At 40.6% G+C, this 16,196-nt stretch overlaps 1 protein-coding gene across 3 annotated transcripts in view; it reads right to left on the reverse strand.

The window, feature by feature from the left end:
- The window catches only part of Armc3 (armadillo repeat containing 3), an 87,594-nt gene that overhangs the window by 51,437 nt on the left and 19,961 nt on the right, over positions 1 to 16,196 (reverse strand). For all 3 annotated transcript variants that reach the window (XM_040755417.1, XM_040755418.1, XM_021234461.2), the window contains exons 7-8: positions 14,258 to 14,452; positions 11,946 to 12,129 (exon numbers count right to left, since the gene is read on the reverse strand). In XM_040755417.1, coding sequence (XP_040611351.1) covers positions 11,946 to 12,129; positions 14,258 to 14,452 — 379 coding nt within the window. The remainder of the gene's footprint in view (positions 1 to 11,945; positions 12,130 to 14,257; positions 14,453 to 16,196) is intronic.

The raw sequence follows: 16,196 nt of genomic DNA on the forward strand, positions 1-16,196 counted from the left end.
AAGCAAAACTTGAATTTTAAAAAGGGCAAATAAAAACAATTATTTTAAAACTCCGACAAAAAAACCCATCACAATCTAATATGAAAGATTTTGAACTCTTGTCCTGACTCAAAAAGGGGCCTGGAAATCACTGTCTGTCATCTCTCCAGGTCTGACCCCTCTAGCCAATGTGGTAAAGACTGACTAAAACACTGCTTCCTAAGACTGAAGTTTAAAACCATCATTAGTCAGACTGCCTTTGTATTATAGAAAGTGTCAGGGCTAATTTGTTTTAAATGATCTTCATGATATTCGTGTACACGCTTGGGGAGGGGGTATCTTAGAGTCACAAGGAAGTCCTGAAGAGCTGAGAATCATCACAGGATGCTCAGCCTGAGGATATGATGCAGAGGGAAGAGTCTGGAAGGAGGGCTCTTGAGTTTAAGACAGTCCTGGCTAAAGGGAAGGGTACAGTGACAAAGGCGGAGGCGAAGTCAATACAGATTTAGTCATTAGATCCTAAAATTAAGACAGAGGAGACACGACTTGAAGCTGAAATGTAGTTATTTTAGGACCAACATAAGGAAGTAGAACCAGAAGACATTAAGTGCCACAATGAGCTCAGAGACTATATGCCTGAATTACTTGGTGTTACAAAGAAAAAAAATGGATTCCAACAAATGATGCTAGGAAAATTGGCTATATGCATACAGAAGTGAGACGTTGGGTGTATCCTTAAATTGCATGCAAAAATAGCTCACAGTAGGCCAGGAACCAAATGCAAGAGCTGAAAGCATGAAACCTAACCTTAGAATAGGAGAAAGTTCATGACAATGGATTCAGTAGCACACACTTGGACATGATGCTGCAAATAGATGAACTGAGCTGTATCAAAATGAAAACCACAAAAAACACAATCAGAAGAGGACAAAAGCAACCTCACAATGGGAAAAATATTGGATAATCATAGGTAAGTGGTTGGTATCCATGATAAGTGAAGAATCCCCACAACTCTGTCCAAACAAAACAAAGGTGGGCCTGAGAACCCAGATACTTGGGAGGCTGAGAAAAAGGGGCCACAAGTGTAAGGCCTGATTGGTCTACAGGGTAAGTTCAAGTTCAGTCTGGGTACTTAGTGAGACCTTGTCTCAAGATAAAAGTAAAAACCGGGTCTCAGTAGATAGTTCAGTCAACAAGGACCTGAGTCTGATCTCCAGAACTCACATTAAAAATAAACCAAGCAGTGTTGACTCATGCTTGTAATCCCAGCACCGGGAAAATGGAGGCATGTGGATTCCTTGAGCAGGCTAGTCAGTCAGCTTACGTTACTTGGTAGGTTCTGGCCCGTGAGAGGCCTTGCCTAGCAAGAACAACAACAAAAGGTGGACAGTGCCTGAGGGAACATTCAAGATTGTTTCCTGGCCGCCAAGCACATGTACACACATAAGCGACTAAGATATTTTTCTCTGAGACTTATACACATGTGATTAATAACAGGGTGAAGAAATTAGTTAGCATTGCTAATTATTAGGGAAGTATTAATAAAAACAATGATGAGATGCCATTGTAGGACAGCTGCTATCTAAAAACAAAGTCACAAGTTTTGGCCAGGATGTGGAGAAACTGGAACCCTGGGCGTGGTCCATGGAATGAAAAAAAAAAAAACAGTGCAGCTGTTAAAGAAAACAACATAGAAGTTTCTCAAAAGATTAAAAAAGTGGAATTAGCATATGAGTTAGCAAGCCTTCCTGGTATATACCACAAGAAGGGAAAGCAGAGTCAAAGAAATATTTGTTTACGCACGTTCAAAGCAGCTGCATTCACAATAGCTAAAAGGGAAAAAGCAACCCCACTGTCCATCAGTGGGTGAATGGAAAATCAAAATGTGCATAAACAAAGACATATTATTCAGCCTTAAAAACAAGGAAATCTTGACACATGTCATTATATGAATGGGTATTATGAGGACAGCATGCTAAGTGCCGCACAGCCACAAAGGGACAAGTTCTGTATGATCCAAGGAGCACAAAGTGACTACAGCAGTCAGATGTGTAAGGACAGAGCAGAAGAATGGCTGGCAGAGAGAAGCAAGCAGAGCTGAGGCATTCTGGGTGATGTTCTGCATGTGGGAAGGGACCCAGGAAGTTGAATGTAATTAACGTCACTGAATTGTGCACCTAACAATGTAGGTATGGAGGTGAATTTTATGCTACCAGTATTTGATCAGAATATTAAAGAAGGCACTTGTTTCCTTTTCTTCAAACTTGCACCTCTTTTGAGTTCCCATTTCATTATATTGTGGGACAAGAATAGGACTGGTGGTTCTATTCACATAGTGCCTTGAGTCTGTGCTCACCACATTTGTGTCATGGCACCAGTGTGTGTATACACACACACACACACACACACACACACACACACACATATATATATATATGTTTATATATATTCCTCTGTCTATCTGTCTGTCTACCCTTTCTATGACCAACTCCAAATCATGTTAAAAAAACATACACAAGACTTGAGTGAGTGTGCACTTGTGGTATATGAACGTATGTGCATTTACAGGGAATGTACATGCCTATATCTATATGTATGAGAACCAGAGGTCAACAGTGGATATCTTCCTCTATTGTTCTCCAAGCCCAATGAACCTGGAGCTCACTAATTTGGCTAGACTGGCGGGATTGCAGGTGTAATCCAAAGTCAGGTCCTCAAACTTGTACAACAACCTTGTTAACTCACCAATCCCTCCCAAACCCTAAGATTTTTGATGATTTGATTGTATGCACACACACTTGTCAAAGTCGGAAGGATGGTACATGCTTTTTTATTTTTAAATTTAAATTTAAATTATAAACAAGGTTGCTTCACATGTCAATCCCAGGTCCCTCCCCTCCTCCTAAACCCTCCCACCAACCCCCCAACACCCCCTCATTTACCCAGGGAAGGTGAGGCCCTCCATGTGGGTGTTCATAGTCTATCATTTCATCTAGGGCAGGGTCTAGACTCTCCCCCAAGAGTCGAGGCTGAGAGTGCATCTCTTATTGTTGGATGGGAACCCAAAGTCCATTTGTATGATAGGGATAAATACTGATCTACTACCCAAGGCCCAATAGATTGCCTAGGCCTCCTCACTGACACCCACATTCAGGTGGTCTTGATCAGTCCCATGCTGGATTCCCAGCCATCAGTCTGGGATTCAAGAGCTAGCCATTGACAGGTCAGCTGTTTCTGGGGGTTGAACCAGCACAGTCTTAACCCCTTTGCTCATCAGTCCTCCCTCTCTGTCACTGGGTTCCTTGAGTTCAGCTCAGTGGTTAGCTGTGGGAGACTGCCTCTGCTTCCAACAGCCATTGGATGAAGGTTCTGTTCCTCAGACTCACTGGCCATGGGATTGTAGACTGGCACTCCCCAGATCTATGTCTAAAATCCATATATGAGAGAGTACATACCATGTTTGTCTTTTTGTGACTGGGTTACCTCACTCAGGATGGTTTCTTCTAGTGCCATCCATTTGCCTGCAAATTTCAGGATTCCATTATTTTTTTCTGCTGAATAGTACTCCATTGTGTAAATGTACCACGTTTTCTCTATCCACTCTTCAGTTGAGGGGCATGTAGGTTCTTCCAAGTTATGGCTATTACAAATAATGGTGCTATGAACATAGTGGAACAGATGTCCTTGTTGTATGAATGTGCATCTTTTGGTTATATGTCTAAGAGTGGAATTGCTGGGTCTTGTGGTAGGCTTATTCCCATTTTTCTGAGGAATCTCCATACTGATTTCCAAAGTGGCTGTATGAGTTGGCACTCCCACCAGCAGTGGAGGAGTGTCCCCCTTTTACCACATCCTCTCCACCATAAACTGTTGTTGGTGTTTTTGATTTAGCCATTCTGACAGGAGTAAGATGGTATCTCAGAGTTGTTTTGATTTGCATTTCCTGGATGGCTAGGGATATTGAGCACTTTCTCAAGCATCTCTCATGCATTTTAGACTCCTCCATTGAGAACTCTCTACTTAGTTCTGTAGCCCACTTTTTAATTGGATCCTTTGGTGTTTTGGAGTTTTGCTTCTTGAGTTCTTTGCAAAGTTTGGAGATCACCTCTGTCAGATGTGGGGTTAGTGAATATCTTTTCCCATTCTGTGGGATGCCTTTTTGTCTTGTTGAATGTGTACTTTGCCTTACAAAAGCTACTCAGTTTCAGGAGGTCACATGTATTAATTGTTGATTTCACTGTCTGTGCTACTGGTGTTATATTCAGGAAGCAGTCTCCTGTACCAATTCATTCAATGGTACCACCCACTTTCTCTTCTAAGTGTTTCAGTGTGGCTGGATTTATGTTGAGGTCTTTGATCCATTTGGACTTAAGTTTTGTGCATGGCGATAAACATGGATGGATCCACATTCTTCTACATGCCAGCCTCCAGTTATGCCAGCACCATTTGTTGAAGATGCTTTCTTTATTCCATTGTATATTTTTAGCTTCTTTGCCAAAGATCAGATGTTCATACATGTATGGCATAAAATCAGGGTGTTCAACATGATTCCATTGGTCTACGTGTCTATTTTTGTGCCAATACCAAGCTGTTTTCAGGACTACAGCTCTATAATAGAGCTTGAAGTCAGGGATGGTGATGCCTCCGGACGTTTCCTTGTTGAATAAGGTTGTTTTGGCTATCCTGGGTCTTTTATTTTTCCATACAAAATTGATTATTATTCTTTCAAGGTCTGTGAAGAGTTATGCTGGTATTTTAATGGGGATTGCATTGAATCTGTAGATTGCTTTTGGCAGGATTGCCATTTTTACTACATTGATCCTACCTATCCAAGTGCATGGAAGATCTTCCCATTTTCTGATGTCTTTAATTTCTTTCTTTAAAGACTCAAAGTTCTTGCAATACAGGTCTTTCACTTGTTTGGTTAGTGTTATCCCAAGGTATTTTATGTTGTTTGTGGCAATTGTAAAGGGTGATGTTTCTCTGATTTCTTTCTCAGCCCTTTTATCATCTGTATATAGTAGGGCTACTGATTTCCTTGAGTTGATCTTGTAGCCTACCACTTTGTTGAAAGTGTTTATCAGCTGTAGGAGTTCCCTGGTAGAGTTTTTTTTTTGGATCACTTACGTAAACTATCATATCATCTGCAAATAGTGAAAGCTTGACCTCTTCCTTTCCAATTTGCATCCCCTTGATCTCCTTTTGTTTTCGTATTGATCTAGCTAGAACTTCAAGTACAATATTGAAAAGGTATGGAGAGAGTGGACAGCCTTGTCTTGTTCCTGATTTTAGTGGAATCTTGTTGAATTTCTGTCCATTTAGTTTGATGTTGGCTGTTGGTTTGCTGTATATAGCTTTTATTATGTTTAGATATGTTCCTGTTATCTCAAATCTCTCCAAGACCTTTATCATGAAGGGGTATTGGATTTTGTCAAAGGCTTTTTCAGTATCTAGTGAGATGATCATGTGATTTTTGTTTCTCAGCTTGTTTAAATGGTGGATTACATTGATGGATTTTCGTATGTTGAACCATTCCTGCATCCCTGGATGAAACCTACTTGATTGTGGTGAATGATTGTTTTGATGTGTTCTTGGATCCGATTTGCCAGTATTTTATTGAGTATTTTTGCATCAGTGTTCATTAGGGATATTGGTCTGAAGTTCTCTTTCTTAGTTGTGTCTTTGTGTGGCTTGGGGATCAAGGTTATTGAAGCTTCATAGAAAGAGTTTGGCAAGAACCCTTCTGCTTCTATTGCATGGAATACTTTGAGAATAATTGGTATAAGATGTTCTTTGAATTTCTGGTAGAATTCTGCACTGAGGTCATCTGGACCTGGGCTTTTTTTGGTTGGGAGACTTTTGATGACTGCTTCTATTTCCATAGGGCTTATAGGTCTATTTAAATTGCTTATCTGTTCTTGAATTAATTTTGGCAAGTGATAGCTATCCAGAAAATTGTCCATTTCCTTTAAATTTTTGAATTTTGTGGAGTATAGGTTTTCAAAACATGATCTGATGATTCTCTGAATTTCCTCAGAGTCCGTTGTTATGTCCCCCTTTTCGTTTCTGATTTTGTTAATTTGCATGTTAACAAACACTCTGTCGTTTGGTAAGTTTGGACAAAGGTTTGTCTATCTTGTTGATTTTCTCAAAGAACCAACTCTTCGTTGCATTGATTCTTTGTATTGTTTTCCTAGTTTCTACTTTATTGATTTCAGCCCTCAGTTTGATTATTTCCTGACATCTTCTCCTCCTGGGTGAGTTTACTTCTTTGTGTTCTAGAGCTCAGCTGTGCTGTTAATTCTCTAGTGTAACTATTCTCCAGTTTTTTCATGTGGGCACTTAATGCTATGAACTTCCTTCGCAGCACTGCTTTCAAAGTGACCCACAAGTTTGGGTATGTTGTGTCTTCATTCTCATTGAATTCTCAGAAGTCTTTAATTTCTTTTTTTATTTCTTCTTTGATCCAGGAATGGTGCAATTGTGCATTATTCAATTTCCATGAGTATGTAGGGTTTCTGCAATTTGTGTTGTTGTTGAATTCTAATTTTAATGCATGGTGGTCTGATAAGATGCATGGAGTTATTCCAATTTTTTGAATCTGCTGAGGTTTGATATGTTGCCAAGTATGTGGTCGATTTTTGAGAAGGTTCCATGTGGTGCTGAGAAGAAGGTATATTCTTTTTTATTTGGATGGAATGTCCTATAGATGTCTGTTAATCCCAATTGGGTCATTACTTCTATTAGTCTCTTTGCTTCTTTGTTAGGTGTCTGTCTGGTATTCCTGTCTAGTGTTGAGTGTGGGTGTTGAAGTCTCCCACTATATGTGTGTGGGGCTTTATATGTGATTTGAGTTTTAGTAATGTTTCTTTTACAAATGTGGATGCCTTTGTATTTGGGGCATAGATGTTCAGAAGTGAAACTTCATCTTGGTGGATTTCTCCTGTGATGAGTATGTAATGACCTCCTTCATCTCTTTTGATTGATTTTATGTTAAAGTCTAATTTGTTAGATAGTAGGATTTCTACCTCCGCTTGATTTTTGGGTCCATTTGACTGGAAAATCTTTTCCCAACATTTAACTCTGAGGTAATGTCTGTCTTTGAGGCTGAGGTGTGTTTCTTTTATGCAGCAGAAGGATGGGTTCTGTCTTCGATTCCATTTTGTTAGCCTGTGTCTTTTCATGGGAGAGTTAAGACCATTAATATTGAGGGATGGTTGTTGTTGGTGGAATTATGTGTGGAATTCCACCCTTTATTCTCTTGGCTGTTGGTAAAGTGGGATGATCTAATTCCTACGTTTTTCTGGTTGTAGTTAACTTCCTTGGATTGGAGTTTTCCTTCCAGAACTTTCTGTAGGGTTGGGTTATTGGATATTTATTGCTTGAACCTAGTTTTGTCATGGAATATCTTGTTTTCTCCATCTATCGTGATTGAAAGCTTTGCTGGGTATAGTAGTCTGGCATCCATGGTCTCTTAATGTTGGTAGAATATCTATCCAAGACTTTCTGGCTTTCAGAGTTTCCATGGAGAAGTCAGGTGTAATTCTGATAGGTTTGTCTTTATATGTTAGTTGGCCTTTTTCCTTAGCTGCTCTTAATATTCTTTCTTTATTCTGTATATTTGGGGTCTTGATTGTTACGTGGCAAGGGAACTTTTTTGTGTACACTCTATTTGGTGTTCTGCAAGTTTCTCATACCTTCATTGACTTGTCTTTCTTTAGGTTGGGGAAGTTTTCTTCTATGATTTTGTTGAATATATTTTCTGCCCCTTTGAGGTGGTTTTCTTCACCTTCTTCTATACCTATTATTCTTAGATTTGGTCTTTACATGGTGTCCCATATTTCCTGGATGTTTTGTGTTAGGGATTTGTTGGACTTAAGATTTTCTTTGGTTGATGAATCAATTTCTCCTACTGTATCTTCAACACCTGAGATTCTCTCTTCCATCTCTTGTATTCTGTTGATTATGCTTGTATCTATAATGCCTGACCATTTGCTCTGCTTTTCTATTTCCAGCCTTCCTTCAGATTGTGGTTTTTTTTATTGTCTCTATTTCAGTTTTCAACCTTTGCACTGTTTGAATTGTGTCTTGCAATTTTTGCTTTGTCTTTTGTCCATTTGTTGCATTTTTGGCTTCTTTTTTTCCATTTCTTGCATTTTCTGTCTTTTCCTTCCATTTCTTGCATTTTTTGGTTTGTTTGAGGGATTTTCCTATATCCTCTTTTAGGGCCTCTATCATTTTCAGGAAGTTGTTTTTAAGGTCTTTCTCTTTTGCTTCATTTGCATTGGAATATTGGAGTCTTGCTGGTGTGGAATCTCTACAATCTGGCAGTGTCATATTTGTATTTCTGTTGCTGAGTGTGTTTTTGTATTGTCTCTTTCCCATCCCTTCTTCCAGTGGGTGCAGAAAGAGCCCCTTATTGGTCTGGTGGTTAGGGGACCAGAGTTCCCTTTAGGTGAGTAGAAACAAGTCCTATACTCTGGTAGTTCTCCTTTTCCTGGTCCCGTGGGTGGAGAAGAAGACCAGGAATCTGGGGTGGGTAGGCTCTCACTGGCAGTCTGCAGGCACTGGTCCAGTGGGTGGAGAAAAAGACCAGGAAACTGGGGTGTGTATGCTCCCACCAGGAGGGGTGGCTCTCTGACAGTCCCCAGGCATTGAAAGGCAGGCCCAGATGCAGGGCCTGGTTTACCTGGTCCAGTTGTTGGAAAAGAAAACCAGGAATCTGGGGTCTGTGACTCCAGCTGGGAGGAGAGGCTCTGTGGCGGTCCCCAGGCACTGGTACATGCTTTTTAATGTAGTTTATTTTTAATTGTTGTACAGTAATTATATAGTAATTATACAGAGTCCCATGTGGTGTTTCAGTACATGTATACAATGTGTAGTAAATTAGTCAGGGTAACTGGGATCCGCCATCTCAGATACCCTTTTTTGAGTTAGGAACACTAAAAATGTTCTCTATTGACTGTTGTCAAGCATTTTATCCTGCTGTGCTGTAGGATATCATAAGGGCTGTTTCCATTAACCTTTCCCTCTCCACATCCCTCTCCCAGACTTACTGCAGACTCTGGTAGCACTGTGCTAGTCTCTATTCCTGTGGGATCAATTCTGCAGCTTATACATATGAGAAAGCATGTGATTTGCATTTCTGTCAGGATACTTTCTCTGTGTATGTGTTGCTGCCCCTCATGCATGCTAAGACAGTATTTTATCTCTCAGCTACACCTCCAAATCCTCCCAGGTAATCATCTTACCTCACCTAGATCACCATAGAAACATCCTCCTGGTCCTCTGAGTTGAACAATACATGCGTCCAACCTCTTCTTAACCTTATAGCAAGAGTGTTCATCTTTACAGTATGCAGAGTGCAATGCTGTCTCCCCACCCTGTCTCTTCAGTGGCTCTTCCTTGATGTTAAATATCTTGGGTTACAACTATTCCTCATTGCTTCCCTAGCCTCAACAAACATTCTCAAGTGTTCTCCTGCATTCCATTCACCAGGCATCCTGCAAATTTCAGATCTGGAACTTTCTATATTCTGCTAGCCTTAACACACTTTTCCTTTCAGTGAACATCCCACCCAGATCTTCTTTGCCCAGGAAATTTCCACTCTCAATTCCACATCTGGACTTGTAAGGCTCTTCTTGAAACCTAAGACTTCTCTACCCTGAGTTTCCATACAATTGTCTTCCACAGTGATCCTGTGTTTGCACAAGCATGGTTGGCACATCTTTGTGAGTGCCTGCTTGCTTGCCTGTCTCAGTTTGTGTCAATAAAATCATGACTGAATAGATGAATGGACAGGCTTGTAGGTGCTGCTCTTCACTCACGGCCACATAAGCAGGTCACCACAGTAGTAGTATCAGGGCTAGTACTGAGCCTGGTACTCCAGGAATACTGCCTGTTGCCCCACCCATGCTCTGTTCCATGGCTGATCACTGTCAGGTCCCAAAGAAACTCAGGACAAATAGTTATCCCTGGTGCCTATTAATATACCAAATCATATGCTGGCCTCCAGGCTCTCCCGGCATCACAAGTATCTGTTACAGAATCCATGCTGGCATCCTGGATCTTTTCACCCTGCCCCCTAGTCTAATCTTCTTCAACACGTGGGCTTCATTTCCTCCAGCTTCTTATTCCTATATAGCCCTGATGTTTGGGCCATGCACTCACTGTCTCTCTTTTGCCTTCCTCTCTTGCTCTCCCCATCTCTCTCTCTCCTCTTATGGCCAAGTCCCCTCTGCTGGTTATGTTCAGTACACTACTTTCTTTCCCTGCTTCCAGATGTCTCTGGCTGTACTCGTCCTCATATCTATAATAAAACACCTTCCCCTCAACCATACCTGCAAGCAGTCATGTCCTCACTTTATACAATCACCATGAAACTACCTACGTCAGTAGGGGCTGCAACAAATCTAGAAAGACTCAGCCACACCAGTCCTCAGGGAAGATGGGCAAAGCATGTTGGGTGTGACACTGTTTGGTTGTCTTTACACCACTCTTTGGGCCTCACTTCATCAAGAGTCCTGGAATAGAATGAAAACAAAACTGGCCCAGTGTGACAACATCTAAGCTCCTCTGGGTAGAACCAGGGTAAGTCCACATTTACCTGCTGGGTCTCAGGCAGTCCATATATCTAGAAAGGAGTTCCAGCTAGAGTATACAGGATTCTTGGCAGTTAGATAAAAGCCAGCATCCCTTAGGAACTTGTGAAACAGGTTTTCCTTTCCAAAGGGAGTCATTTCCTCTACCTTTGGCAGAAGGGACAAATGGCTTCACTGGCCTGTTGTTGTAAATCAAAGCCCATGCCAACCTCCGGGCTCCTACAGCCCCTACTCACAAATACTTGTTAAACATTTCAAAGCCTCCACGATAGCATCCTTACCCTTCTCACTTAGCCCCAGCCGACCCCCAGCCAAGCTCACTATTGTTTGTATTCTCTCTTGTGATGTCTATTGCAGACTGCCCTGGCCATGTCCAGTATGCTTTCTTTTCCCTCTGCCCTGAGCTCTTCCAGATCCCTCTGAATGTTCTGACTCACAATAAAAAACAGTCCCAGTAATGGAGAGATCATTTCAGAAGTTTCTTTACTGCACCCCCTCATATACATTTCCAATATTTAAAAAAATCTTAATTTTAGAGCCTGCATGGAGATTTGGTGTTGACAGTGTAACTCATGAACCCTACTATGCTGACTATATACTACACAGTGAGCTTGTGTTTGCTGCATTAAAAAAGCCTTTAGGAAATCTAGTGTGGGCTAAAAAATGTTCTCCATGATATATACAGAGACACATATACAGATGTGAGAATGTATGTTCAGAATATAAATCATAGAAACAGTCAAAGCTGCCACCATTTCTATGAGTAGTGATGCAGAAGGAGTAAAATAAGTTCCCATCTTTTATTTACAAAACCCCCTATATATTCATAAATTAGGGCTATCATTGCATCTTCAGTGCTTGGGACATAATTCATCACTCCTATTATACAGGCTTATGACAACACATCTTGTTGAAGAAATGAAACTGTATTATGTATATAGCACAAGCATATTGTTTTTTGTGGCTGTATGACACGGCATTGCTAGCTTCCAGCTGAAACTTAACAGCCCTTGGATGCCATTCGGAGTGTGGATCTTGCAAAACAACACTTTCAATTCACAAAAACCCTGTGTATCATTCCAATTTCATGAGAAATAAAGGCTTCAAGCTTAAATGAACTCATAATAAACTGTTTTTTAAAAAGGAGATGACAATTAAGTGGTATTATGTTTGTAAACTCTCTGACAAAGCAATCTGCACTTTAACTTGTTGGCTGTGAAATGTTTGGGTTCTAACTATTACATATCCTGCTCTTCTCAGAGGGGTGTTTAAAGTAGGCTGATGCTCTAGTGTTTATGAGTATTCACCAAAATTAAAAATGCAAGAGGAAAAAGTGTGTTGAAATTATGTTAAGAGGACACATACGATCATAAGCCGCTTTAGTAATGGCCTTGGCTGCATTCTTCTGGATGTCAGGAATTGTCGAGTTCTCTGCGAATGAAAGCAGTTTTTTGAGGCCCCCTGTCTGCTGCATCAGCATCATTGTGTCCATATCCTCCAGGCAATTGGCTATCACCGCAAGTGCTTCTACATGAAGATCATTCAATTCCTAACAGTAAAAACAAACACAACTTGAAAGTTGTCTTGGTTGCGTCACAAGTTGCTACAACAAAATACTTGACCAAGGCAACTTAAAGAAGAAATGCTTTATTCCAGCATACAGTTCCAAGGGGAAACAGTTCATCATGGTCAGGAAGGTAAGGCTGGCCACTCACACTGCCTGAGCAGTCAGGAAACACAGTGAGAACAGGAAGTGGGACAAGGTTCTAAGTCCTTAAAGCCTGCCCCTAGTGATGCACTTCCTCTTGCAAGGTTCTACAACCTTCCCAAATAGCATGACTGTCTGGGGAGAAAAATGTTTAGACACATGAGACTATGCGGGACATTTCACATTCAAACCACTGCGTTGTGTTGAAGAAAATTACTCTTCAGATTTTACTACAAGAAGAGTGGGATCATCAGAATGCCATGTGATCAATTCTGTGTTGACAGAAGCCCAGGGAAGCAGAGATTCTTAACAACTCATCTCCCACCACTTGCCTCACTTTTTCTCATTTCCCTTACTTGAAAATGTTTTATGGATAAAATAATATAAGAAATGTCCAGTAATTACAGTGAATTGAAATTGATCATATTATCTTCCACCAAATACAAATCTAAAATCTCCAGGGGAAAAAAGTATAGATTTTTGGGCAATATTGGGTATAGAATCAGCTTTGTTCATGCTAAGCACACTCTCTACCACTGAGCTATAACCTCCAAATCAATAGGCAAAGAAGAGTTTCTATGCAAGTGGAAGTTGGGTTGCCAATAAAAGGAAAGGTATGTCTAGAAAATATGAGACCTATTAGTGTATCTCTTGTTATTACCACACTGTGATTAAAGTCAGTGAAAAAAACAATGTCATAGTCTGTTCAAAACTTACAATGAATAAGTAGGTGTGGTGGTGCATGCTCTAGTCACAACAATTAGAAGGCAGAGGCAAGATGACTGATGCAAGTTCCAGACCAGCTGGGGCTACACAGTTGAGATGCTGTCTACACACACTCACACTCGTGTATGCGAGCATGCAGGCACACACACACACACACACACACACACACACACAAACACACACCCACCCCAAAACCAACTGGGCAAATAAACTTACCCAATCCATTCTAGTGTTCAGTAATTAAAGTGAGTCATCTTACAAGTTAAGAGCTCTGATCCATTGAAGCTTTTGCTGAGGGCAAAAGGAACCTAGACTAATGAAAGGAGGTAGTGGTGGCTGTCAGTCATTACAATGTTATGACTATGAAAGTTGCAATTGCCTGAGTGTTTCTTCTTCATTTTGGTAGGGATGCTTCCCTATGTCTGTTTGTATTTGTGTGTTCTAAATATATGAGTTTGTTTTTCACTCTCTTGTCTTCTTATCATACAATTTGAAATAGTTTATTATAATTTAGGATTTGTTTTATTACCTTTACAACATAGGATTTAAGTTCCTGAATGTTAAGAAGAATAAATGTCACACATGGACCTTGCACTCATTCTAGGGTAAGTGGGGTGAATTTTCTGATGGACACAGGATGGTTGCTTTGTATTAGATTGAATCAGAGGTAGATGGATGTGGTGGGGGGGAACAGGCTTGTATCAGGACAGCTTTTGACAGTGTACTTTATTTCCTCATGTCTGTATCAAACTCTGAGGTCTGTAGTTTTTTTAGGAGAAAAATATAATAATTGGTTAGTCTTAAACTTAATAAATTATTACTCAAGGAGTCTTTATTTTCTTAAATTGTGCCTCTCTCCTTATTTTACAAAAGACACTAAATAGAGTTTTATGGTACAATATTTTGAAGTAGAGAGAGTGGATCTGAAATCTACATATAGGCACTTGGCTTTGGAATTAAGCCTGTGGACTCTTTCAGCATGGATCTGAGCCACATCTATACAGCTAAATGGTCTGCAGCAAGCTGATAGATTGACTTTTGTAACTGGCAGATGTGAGACACACACACTCTTGAAGTGAGAGAGAGATTCCTTGGGATCTGTGCAGCTTCACCTCCATTGTATTTAGAAGGTAAATTGCTCCTCTTGCCTCATCCCACAGACAATCATGATGGATAGAGAGATTAAAAGGTTAATTCTTAACAACATCTCAGAGAGCCTCGTGAACAGGAATACTGCAAATACCTTGGCTTCCAGGATCTTGGTGAGTTGGTCCAGTCCTTGATTGTCTTTCAGCATTGCCCGAGACTCCTTATCACATGTGATACTACCCAGGGTTTTGAGAGCCAGCAGCTGGATAATGGGGTACTCTGACTTCAGGAGCTCTAATATTGGAGGGATTGGGTTTAGTTCTTGAAGTGTAGTCCGACACTGAAAATCCTGGCATGAAATGCAAATGAACACATTAATAATTTCTGCAACAAAATGCTCTCAAGGATGGAGAATGTCTCTGTTCTGGCAGAGAACATTATTATGTTATAATTTCTCCATCTCTGACTCCAGATTCCAAAATAACTCATAGACAAAAAAAACAACTCTTAACTGACAGAATAAAATAATTATTGATACATACATAGTCAACACGAAGTCAACGTTACCTATCACCTGCAAGATTTATGTTGCTGCAAACTTCTATAAACAATTCTTTTCACACAGATATACTGTTTCAAACAGTGTTTGATGAAATAACAGCATAGATTCTTTATCTGTGAGGGATTGTTTGTGAAATAGCTGCATGTGTTTGGTGCTGTAAATAACCTTCTATGTGCAAATTTATAGCAGGGTTTTTTCAAATACATAACCTTTACTTGAGATACTTAAGATCTCATAAAAAAAACCTCAGATGTGATTAAATAGCATTGAAGGTGGAAAGAGAGGAAGTAGCTCAATCAATTGAGTATGATGAATCTGGACAGCCAGAACCCATGCAAAGAAACCAGAGTGGCAGTGTTCTTGTATTCTGTCTAGCTCCTGGAACTCACTGACTGGCCAGCCTATTTTAATCATTGAGTTCCAGTTAGTGAGAAACCCTGCCTCAAAGAACTAAGGTAGAGAATAATTTAAGAAAACCAGAGGATCTTTGACCTCCACACTCACAAATGTGTACACACTTGAATAAATGTGTATTACAACACACACACACACACACACACACACACACACGCACACATGCACACACACACACACACACACACACACACACACACACACACACACACGGAAAGCCAGAAAAATCCCATATTCAGTTTATCCTTCCTTCCTTCCTACCTTCCTTCCTTCCTTCCTTATCTTTTACCTAACCTCTAAATGTTCAGCTTCCTTCTAGCATAAAATTTATAGGTGGCCTTTAAAATCATGTCCCAGAGGACTCAGAATGTGACCATGTTTGGGAAGATAGTCACTGCTGATGTAATTAGACAAGACAGAGTGGTGTCGTCCTCACAAGGATGGAAATGACAAAGGCAGAGACTGGAGTGCTGGCTGCTAGCAAAAGCTGGGCAGTAGAGGAATGGTTCTGCCCAGTCTCTTGAGCATAAGTCATATTAACACCACAACTTTGAACCTTTAGCCTCAGAACTGGTTTTCTGTTGTTTGGTATTTAGCTCCCAGGAGGAGTCGTGAGATTAAAACCCCAGTTCTGTGGATGGGAAGCTTTAAGTTACTGAGTGAGTTGGACAGACAGTGTTAACTGACAACTACAAATAATACAAAATCACCAGGAAAACAAGCCTGTGAGGACACCTGTGAGAGGCATTTGGGATTATCTTGATTCCATTCGCTGATGTGGAAAGACCCATCTTGTCTGTGGGACCAGTCCCTGGGCAGCAGATCCTGGCTTCTATGAAATGGAGAATTTTAGCTGATCATGCAAATTCATGCTCTGTGCTTCCAGACTGTGGATGTCACGTGACCTGCTGCTGTATGCTCCCACCATCTTGACTTCCCCACGGAGATGAACTACACACTCTTGAATTATGACCCGGAACCAACTCTTTCTCCTTTAAGCTGCTTTTTGTGAGGGTGTTTTATCACAACAGGAAAGTAAGCAGAGATGGTGAGGGAAAGCCCATGGACTCAGGAACAGCAGAAAGGGGAGGGACTTCCTCAGAGGATGTCTGTTTCG

The sequence above is a fragment of the Mesocricetus auratus genome, unplaced genomic scaffold (assembly GCF_017639785.1).
Source record: "Mesocricetus auratus isolate SY011 unplaced genomic scaffold, BCM_Maur_2.0 Super-Scaffold_100013, whole genome shotgun sequence".
NCBI classification, from domain to species: Eukaryota; Metazoa; Chordata; class Mammalia; order Rodentia; family Cricetidae; genus Mesocricetus; species Mesocricetus auratus.